Genomic DNA, 10,079 nt, shown 5'->3' with positions numbered 1-10,079 from the left:
CGGTTAGCTGTTGTCCAAAGGGCTCTAGTTATACTAATGTTAACTTTTAGAGCTTATAGCTTCATTAACGTATCTGTATTGTCTCCTGTGAAATTTCTCCTACTGGGTTGGCTGCCCTAGCGCCTGTCACCGAATGTTGACTGTTTGTCCGAGTGAGTGGAGGGGGCGGGACTTAGCCATAGGTCAATTGAGCATGTAAAAGTCCAGGCTGGATTTCCTGACCTCAAAACGTGTGGCTCCAAGCCCCAAGCTAATCCACTGTTAGCAATTTTGGCCTGTAGCTTTTGCCCGTGCTAGCTCTGTAGTGCGTGATCAAAGAAAAATACTTATTCCACAGTTTAGTTGATGTATTTTCATTCAGAATAACACATTTTTGTCAATTTCGCCAGACTTAAGTACTGTATAACATTGGCCTTTATGACATCACAATCGGCCGTTAAGCAATTAGAATCCTATGCCAGATGGCCAGGCCCAGAGCCATATAAAGAGAGAGTTGCGACAACTCCATTGACGCTAATGTTCCATATTTTCTCAACAATAGTTCCCGGAAGTTAGGATCGAACACTCGTTAACAGACAGTAAAAGACGGTTATTTTATGATTCTAACGAACAGTCAAAATCGCTTCCGGGAACTATTTTAACCAGATTTGAACTACTTGAAGTTACACAAACCACGTCACAAACCGAATTTTCTGTACCCGGGTTGTCGCAACTCTCTCTTTATATGGCTCTGGCCAGGCCACCTGCAGCAACTGTCTGTCTCAGGCTTTAAGCATGCAATCTGGCTCTGAAGAAATATCCTGTTCAACTGTTTCCTGGGTTCAAAACTGTTTCAAAATAAAAGTCCTCATTACAATAATTCACTATTAAATCATTTAACCATTTAGACTACTCACCTATTTAACTGTTCAACCATTCCAACTGGCAGTTATCATCAACTATGCCTCCAGCCAACTACACTATATTGCCAGAATTATTCGCTCACCTATCTTGACTCACATATGAACTTCAGTCACATCCCATCCTTAATCCATAGGGTTTATTATGACATCAGTCCACTCTTTGCAGCTACAGTACAACAGCTTCATTTCTTCAGGGAAGACTTTCCACAAGGTTTAGGAGTGTGTTAATGGGATTTTTCGACCAGTCTTTCAGATTCGCATTTGTGAGGTCACATACTGTTGTTGGACAAGGCGACTGGCTCTCAGGATCCACTCTAATTCATCCCAAAAGTGTTCTATTGGGTTGAGGTCAGGACTCTGTGCAGGCCAGTCAATGGGAAATTGATATTGCAACCAACAAAGTGCTATGATTTTGGGAAATATGTGCCACATTAGGATGGTTAACATTGTTAGCATAGTAAGCATTGTTAGCATAACTGCTAAAAACATTAGCTAAGTTAACTAAGCAACCTGATTAGCATATTAGCATTGTTAGCAGAACTGCTAGCAAACATTAGCTATAAACATTAAACATCCATTAAACTATATGCCTTTTAACATCCATTTAAAACAATCTACCTATCAACATAAATTAAACTATCCATATTCAACTTTTAAACTGTCTACGTTCGTACTATCAACTTTCATTAAGCTATGGAACCGCCATGTCTACCCTAGCAACACTTTAGTAACCATATCTACATTATCTAGCTATACATTTTTGCATTTTCATGCACTGGTAATTCCTTGGAATAGAGTGCGTAAGTGTGATGTCACTTTTCCTTAGCAACCGAAATTTCTGTTCTAAACAAACCAAATTCACAATGTGAAATCCTATGCCAGATGATTGTTTTACAGAAAAAGCCACATTTTTGCGCAAATTAATTTACGAGTTGACATCGGTTGGCATTAGCTAACTTCATGTAATCATAGATTAGCCCAGCTTGCCGTTACATTATAAAAGTTTTTTTTTCATGCTAGCGTAGTACACCAGAAGCATACATCAACGCCTCGACGTAGTGATTTTTACCACTTAAAATTCATTTATTTTCATTTTGAAAGAAACAACACTGTGAGGTAATAGAAAAAGCCACTTGCACCTCGTTTGTTTAGAACAGGAAAAAGCGTTACCGGGACAACGTGACACTTTCACTTACGCACTCTATTGCATTTCTAGTTTAGTTATGATCCTATTAATATAAAAGAAAAGCTTTAATTACAGTTCCATATCAGTGCTATTTTTTAATGGTAACTATAGAGATTGAGAACGTGACGTAAAACGCAACGCATTTTGGGAATAGGTGGCCCAAAATTAAGTTGTTTTACTGACGTGCGGGAACAACGAAGTGCAATTGTCGAAATGCCGTTTACCTGCTGTGTTATAAAATTCAATAGAGTAACATGAAGCTTATCTTTTATAGTATTCTAGCGTGGAAAAATAATAGTATACGTCATGTTTCAGAGGTGACAAAAAGGCGAGGAATGGCTTGGATAGCAGCACTAAGGAAGCGCGAGATTATGTTCTGTTTTTCACGCTTAGTTTTCATTATTATCATGCCAGATCATAGACCCAGAACACTAGTTTACATGGGCTGGCATCAGGCGAGCCAAACCTACCCATAATTCTTTGTGTTTTGATGACTTTGGTCACATGTCTTAGCGATCTCTATAGCAACGATACAGTAGTAAATTAGGAAAGGTTCTAAGGTTGAACTAACAAGAAGGCTAGTCTAAGCTCTCTAACCAGATAAAGTAGTACGGGTCAGTTTCTGTGCTATAAGTGTATGCCTATTGCTTACATACATCAGTGGCATCTGGGGTATAAGCGGGATAAAGGTCTTCGAGGTGTCTTGACATATGAAAACTGTGCCTGTGTGTCATCATTTTCATCAATATTGCTGTTTGCTGTTTTTATAATATGAAGAATGGTTCCAAACCACTATCAATCCATTTTTTTTTTAAATGCATTTATCCATTGATAATAAATCATGTTATTTAATTGTGTATTTCAGATAATATCAATAAGATTATAGTTCTGTTGTTTTGATTGAGTAAAGATACTTCGAATAACAACACCCACTGAAACAAAAAATGATTTACAGTTTTTTTCAATCGTTTACACACAATTTTGAAAACAGGGCTCCTTTTTTCTAAACACCACACCCAAATAGCAGAACACAACAGGTTGTTAGCAAAATGGAATGTTTCAGTCAAAACAATAAACAAATTGATAAAAAAAAAAAAAACCTTATAGTTCTCATACCACTAACACATTCTTTCAATGATTCTACACTCACTGTCTCCATCTTATACACACCAGCACAATACATTCAAAACACATCTGTAAAAAAGCTAATTTTAGTAAATAGCATGTGCTAGATTTTTGACCAGGCATTGTTATGAAAGGGATCATTTAGATGTCCAAAAAATAGTGACAAACCCACAACATTCTTCATGATTAGTTCGGCATAGGAAATATACACAAATAGGTTTATAAACTTGCACTTGCACTACACAACACTGATGCTGTAGACTGAATATTTCAAGTATTCCGTCTATGGACGTCCAAAAAACAGTGGTCTGTCCAGGCTGTGATCTGGACGTCTATTTTACAGTCAAAATGATAAATGACATTGGGACAATAGTCCAGCCTGACCCGGTTCAGGATGTCTATAGACAACCAACATTAGTTGCAAATAATCGTTCTGCGAGGTCATAATCTGGACGTCTATTTGATAGCCAGAATCAGTTAATAAATGACATTGGGACAGTCCAGCCTGACCCCTTTTGGGACGTCTATAGACAGCCAAAATTAGTTGCAAATAGACGTTCTGGCTACTCTAAGGACGTCTTCTGGATGTCTAATTAAGTCTTTCAGACGTCTTCAGGCGATGCCTACAGTATATCACACCCAGAACAACACATCTATTCAACGTCCAGGAAATACGTCTTAAAAACGTTCATTCTGGCTAGTCTGAAGACGTCTTCTGGAGTTCGGCGACCACGTCTTCTGGACATATTTTGGACCAGTTTTTGCTTTCAATACTTACAGGGTTTCTTACCATAATCAGTCACAGTAATCAACCAACAATGAAATCAATGAAACAAATAAAATCTGTAGACAAATAAAAACTACTGCATAAAGTACATACACTCTGAAGAACAACTACTGTAAAAGCAACAAGACTGCACACCTGAGTGCTACGTTTTCAATTTTACACATGTGTGCAATGGTGGATGTGATTATCCAGTTCGTTCATTAGTGTAGTCATTGGCAATCCAGGGCTTTGTAATGACAAGGAAGTAAACTGTCAATCTTTATCTGTGTCTAAGCTGTGTCTGCTGTGTGTAATGTTTTACAAAAAGTGTGAAGCTGAATTTGTGCTTACTGTTGTACTACTCTGCACAGGTGTTTTGCTTCTTGAGTGTTAAGTTTTGTTAACTGTCTGAAATTTTTAATTTTAGTGTGTAAACAGTTGAAAAAAAAACGGTATTAAAATCAATTCAAATGGAGGATGTTGTGTTTTTAACCAAACTCTTTATATATGAGTCCAATATAGTCCAATATATTCCTTACCAGTACTAAGAATGTATGATCTAGAATGTATTGCTTTATAGATGTCTATCTCGAGTATGTCTGAGATAATGTATGCAGTAAATAATTCATAGAATGCATAGATGTTAGATTTTTAAGGCAAATTAAACATATATCAAAAACTTGTTTTTAAGTGGCTGACTTTTTATTACAGTAATTGGTAGGCCTATTTGGTGCTCTTCAAGTCATACCAAATCAAAATATCTGTACAGTTTTATACAAGTATATGAGCATAGAATGTACCACATTGTGCAACAATGCATCTATCTATATTCTTGTTTGCATAATTTAACATGTTCATATGTGTGAGTACATGCTCCAAGTTTAAAGATTTTAAGATATGTATATTTTTTTTTTTCTCTTTGTATCTCTCTCTCAGACACACACACACACACACACACACACACACACACACACACTCTTGCTCATCATGAGGTCATGCTCATTCAGGGTCCAGGGTTGTCAACCATGTAATTCAAAGTGACATTCAATTAACAGACACTTCCCTCCCACAGCCTCAGGGTCTGACAATGTCCAGTGGAACACAGATGGAACATCATTGAGCCAATCAACTGATTGAGGGGAGTTTCTGAGGTAGAATATAAATATTCATTGTAGAGAATGATGAGAATTGTGACTGAAACATTTCAGGTTCATAGTTTTGACGTAATATTAATAAGAAATCTTCAATGGGACAAAGACCTGGGATTAGTGGGTATATTTAGTAGTGTCTAGTACAACCCTGAGACTATAACCCGGTGTGCGTTTTTGTTATCTCATCCCTACTATCTCTTCCACTCTGCAGCAGCATTGCCCCACACCTATTAGCTGAGTTCATTGCTTTATTTGCATTGAGGCTGTGGGTTTGAGTCTTTGCTACAGGTATCTTTTTCTTTATATTCAATCATGATTATCACCTATTCATTTTGGTTCCTCTACTGTAAATCTTCTTCCACATACTCTTGTGGAAATACTAGAAATAATAATAGATAGCCTACATCCACACGAGTAGGTTGTCAGAAAAGTTGTGTTGGCAGTAATTTTAATCTTTTGAAGTGCATGTTTAAATGCACTTTTCAGTAATGTCTCCTTGAACCATCGACTTTGGAGAAACTGTGGTATTTATGGCATGTAAGGCATTACCACCCACTTCTTCACAATGGCTTAATACTATAAAGGTCAGCGAGGAACATACCACCAGGTTTATCTTTCTATCAGGATCGGTTCACTAGATGTGTGAAGAGCTCAGCTATAATGTTAATTGTCTTATTGAAGGATTGTTGAATTGGATTCCCTACAGACCCAGTTGCTTTAAATACAGTGCTGTGAAAAAGTATTTGCCCCCTTGCTAAAGTTGACTAAAAAGAGGAATATAAAATCATCTTTGGGAAATTGATCTTAATGCCTTAATTAAAAAAAAATCCAACCTTTAAGGACACCAATTTTCTTTGTGAATGAAGAATGTATTGTAAATAAATAAATGTTCTTCCTTAGAATACAGGGGCATATGTTCAATTCCCATAGAAGCAGGCAGATTTTTATTTTTTTAGGCCGGCTATTTCAGGGATCCAGGATACTATGCATCCTGATAAAGCCTTTGGAATTACAATAGCCCCACATCATCACACCCTTCACCATACCTAGAGATTGGCATGGTGTTTTTTTTCTTTCAGTTAACCTATTAGCCTGTTTGATGCTCACTGAGCTCAATGCAAATCACACCAGCTAGCCAACAGTCTGCAGAATGTTTTCAATTTTTCATTAGGCCGTTGATTGAATGGACATTGTTATTTATTGCTATTCTCCCTAATGTAGTCTGACCAACTTTTTAAATTGTTCACTGTTATTTAACTATTGTATTGTTTTTACAGTATTTGCTTTGGACAAAATCATCAAAACCCCATAACCATAACATAGGCCTACTACAGACATTGCCCTTAATCAGTTTCTAATCTATTTTGATTAAAAGTTGTCCATTAACATAAGAGACCAAAAAGAGAGACTTAACCACTTATAAACACTTATAATGATGGCCTACTTGATATCAGAGGGAGTAGGACTGACATCCACCACTTCTCCTTTTGATACACATCTTTGTTGTACTACTTCCCTCTGATTTAATTCTTACCTCCTTTGGTATGTGCCATTGGAGGAAATTGTCTTCACTGGAGTTTTATTTTTCTACAGACCTCATGTTGTCTGTAATTTAGGCCTAGTGCCTGCTTCATTTCCAAATCTCAACAAGCTCTTTTCAGTCCTCAAATGAAACTCTCCTCTATGGGAAAGTTCCATAGCAACCAAAGTAGCCCTGGAGAATTGATAGTCAGACCAACACACACACACACACACACACACACACACACACACACACACACACACACACACACACACACACACACACACACTGTAAGAAAACAAATACATGCACACTCCCGGAACCATGAATTGACTCCAAACTGGCTGCCAGTACTCATCATGGTAAAGCAATAATCCATTTAGACAACAGGTCGAAGTTTATTATCTGCAGCTCAATACCACCCACTAACCCACCAGGGAAGGGGGCCTTCCAGCTAAAAAGGGGAGGGAGGGGAACACAGACTTTTTTTTTTGACCTATCAATTCCTTCGGGCAAGTCCGACTAGATGGCAGAGTTTGGTTGTTGTGGCTGGTCTGTCTCCAGTCGATGTGCTGAGGTTGTCTTTGTCTGCAGGTGCATGAGAATGTCAGCACTGAAGTTTTGGTGAAGGCATCAGAGCTGCTTTTTACAGGTATGGTATCCTTGAATTTACTCAATTATTCTCATCATTTTGAGGAGTACTATGCTTATTCAGGTGACATAGGAGTGATGGAAAAGGCAGGGAAAGGTTACATCAAATTCAGAAAATGATTAGTCGGTCAAATTCCTAATATATTTGTAAAGTACATGAAGTAACTGATAGGCAAAGTGATACAAAGTATGTTTAACGTAAGAATAATGTGATGTTAAATAATAACAGTTAATAGGCAATATATATTGCCTATTCTATATTAATTAGCAACATACATACAGTATTGTACTTAGCAAAAAAATATGCTAGGCCGATTTTAATGAAATCTTACTTTACTTTGTTATTCTGTAGTTGGATCACCTTGGGCTCCCTCCTTCAGATCGGAGAGGATTGAAACCTGGAAACCCACATATTCTCTGTGAATTCCACCGCTAGTACCTCTCTGGAATATCCCTGTGGAGTCTGAGCCACTCAGGGTGTACAGCAGAAACATATTGTCCCAAAACCTGCCTGTGAGCTGTGCAAGACAGTGATGGGAAAGACAGGCCAGAGTACAGTGGACCTGAACTCTCCCTCAGATGTGAAGCAGGCTATCCCTTTTGAGGATATGGACAACTACACATCACATACTGATGATGAAAAAGGAAAAGAAGTTCCAGATAGGGGTGCCTGGAAGGGCAAATTTGACTTCCTACTTTCCTGTATTGGATATGCCATCGGGCTGGGCAATGTCTGGAGATTCCCATATCTTTGTGGGAAAAATGGAGGGGGTGAGAGATTAGGAACACAACACAATCCTTTATTGCACCGTTCACATTTGAAAGAGACATTGGTAACATAAGTCTTCTAAGTTTAGTATTTTCACATCATTTAGTCACATTCATTTGGAGTCATTGTTCATAATCTGCTCTTCTGGACATTCTGTGAATTCTTTTCACACCATAAAGAATATTTGTCAAAAGACATTTGATTAGCTGAATTCTAAAGATGTGTAACACTTTAAAAATATAATCTTTTTTCAAATGGATGTCTGGAAAAGCTTGCCAGCTTGCCAGGTTTAAGTTGTAATGTTAGTTTAAAATGTAGTATAGCTTAAATGTATTCTCTTTGTGTTAATTTCACACAGAGTAATGAAACAAATTTGATTGTCTTTTAGTGGGCTTTTACATTAATGAGTAGAGTATTTCCTTGTTTTTTGGAGGAATTTACTTAATTAGATTCCTAAAACAATAAGAAATTCTGCAAATCTACCTCTTGGTTGCACATTTTCAGTTGTACGCTACAGGCATGCTTTGAGTGCTGGCCTTGGAAAAAGAGGTTGAAGAACAATACGTATGGTTTAACTCCAAGTGCAAGTGGTTTCTTTCAAATGATTTCTGACAATGGAAGTGTACCTACATGTCTCTCCAGGGGCATTCCTGATCCCCTATTTTACCACCCTCGTATTCGCTGGGATTCCTCTTTTCCTGCTGGAGACTGCTTTGGGCCAGTACACCTCTGTTGGAGGGCTCGGAGTTTGGAAACTGCTTCCAATGATGAAAGGTGAGCTCCAGTTTAGACATGTTCAAATAGCATGATTCCCTCTGTATGTAACAATGTACAGACTAAGTAATTGCTGCACCTTGAGAAAAGAAACATGAAAACAGATCTCGTATCCAATATTGATCTCTCTCTGCACCTTCATCTCCAACACACAAACTCATAGGTGTGGGTCTGGCTTCTGTAGTGCTGGCATTCTGGTTGAACATTTACTACATCATAATCATTGCCTGGGCCCTTTATTACCTATTCAACTCCTTCAGATCAGTAAGTAATGCATCACATTGCAAAGTTCAGTAAAAATGTGTACTTGTTGATTGCATGTGAACAATGTTTTCCAGTTGTTGCTTGCTTAGATATTCAAACAGTCACAAATGTTTATTTTCAACCTCATCACAATCAATATCCTTTAGCAGTGACTGTTGATTAACCAATATTATTTTCTTTCTCCACTTCATGACCTGAGCTGATAACTAAAAATAAGATAAAACAAATCATGTTGCTTCTGTGAAAGTGTTTATTTTATCAGAAGAGTCAGACAGTCATTTTATGTGATTTGTTTAAAAATGTGCAGTATTTGAATTTCAATTAATTTGTGGCATGTTTAACTTAGATGTCTGTATTTCTACCCCCGCCCTCAACACACACACACACACACACACACACACACACACACACACACACACACACACACACACACACACACACACACACACACACACACACACTACAGGAGCTACCCTGGCAGAGCTGTGATAACCCATGGAACACAGACAAATGTTTTTCAAACTACAGCCTGACTGACACAACAAACTTAACCAGTACTGTCACCGAATTCTGGGAGTAAGCTACAACTACTCTTTCTTATGTATTAATATTGTCATGTATTAATGGACAGTTAGATTAAATGTGATTGTTGTTTCCAGGAGAAACATGCACCAATTGACAAGTGGACTAGAGGAGCCAGGAGAAGTGCGCTGGCCTCTGGCAGGGACTCTAGGACTGGCCTGGATTCTGGTCTACTTCTCTATCTGGAAGGGGGTGGAGTGGACAGGAAAGGTCTGTATGACAATCATTTCTACCGTCATGATGCTTAACTCGTGATTTTTGTTTAAAGGTGCCCTGCCACACAACCAAGGCATTTTTTCCACAAAAAAAAGGAAAACCTTTACGGGTCATGATAGAAGAGTAACATTCAAAATGTTACAATTACAAAAGTATGTCTTATTGTGTTCT

The 10,079-nt window shown here is 37.9% G+C and overlaps 1 protein-coding gene across 1 annotated transcript in view; it reads left to right on the top strand.

Annotated features, from left to right (window-relative positions):
• Positions 1-7,800: 7,800 nt before the first annotated feature.
• Positions 7,801-10,079, top strand: part of LOC134062688 (sodium- and chloride-dependent GABA transporter 1-like) — a 12,992-nt gene continuing 10,713 nt past the window's right edge. The window contains exons 1-5 of the mRNA XM_062518794.1: positions 7,801-8,074; positions 8,715-8,846; positions 9,010-9,110; positions 9,577-9,686; positions 9,770-9,902. Coding sequence (XP_062374778.1) covers positions 7,837-8,074; positions 8,715-8,846; positions 9,010-9,110; positions 9,577-9,686; positions 9,770-9,902 — 714 coding nt within the window. The 5' untranslated portion in view covers positions 7,801-7,836. The remainder of the gene's footprint in view (positions 8,075-8,714; positions 8,847-9,009; positions 9,111-9,576; positions 9,687-9,769; positions 9,903-10,079) is intronic.

Source organism: Sardina pilchardus, chromosome 17 (genome assembly GCF_963854185.1).
Source record: "Sardina pilchardus chromosome 17, fSarPil1.1, whole genome shotgun sequence".
Taxonomy (NCBI): Eukaryota; Metazoa; Chordata; class Actinopteri; order Clupeiformes; family Clupeidae; genus Sardina; species Sardina pilchardus.
The sequence above is the reverse complement of the archived record's forward strand: the minus strand, read 5'-3'. Positions and strand labels throughout refer to the sequence as shown.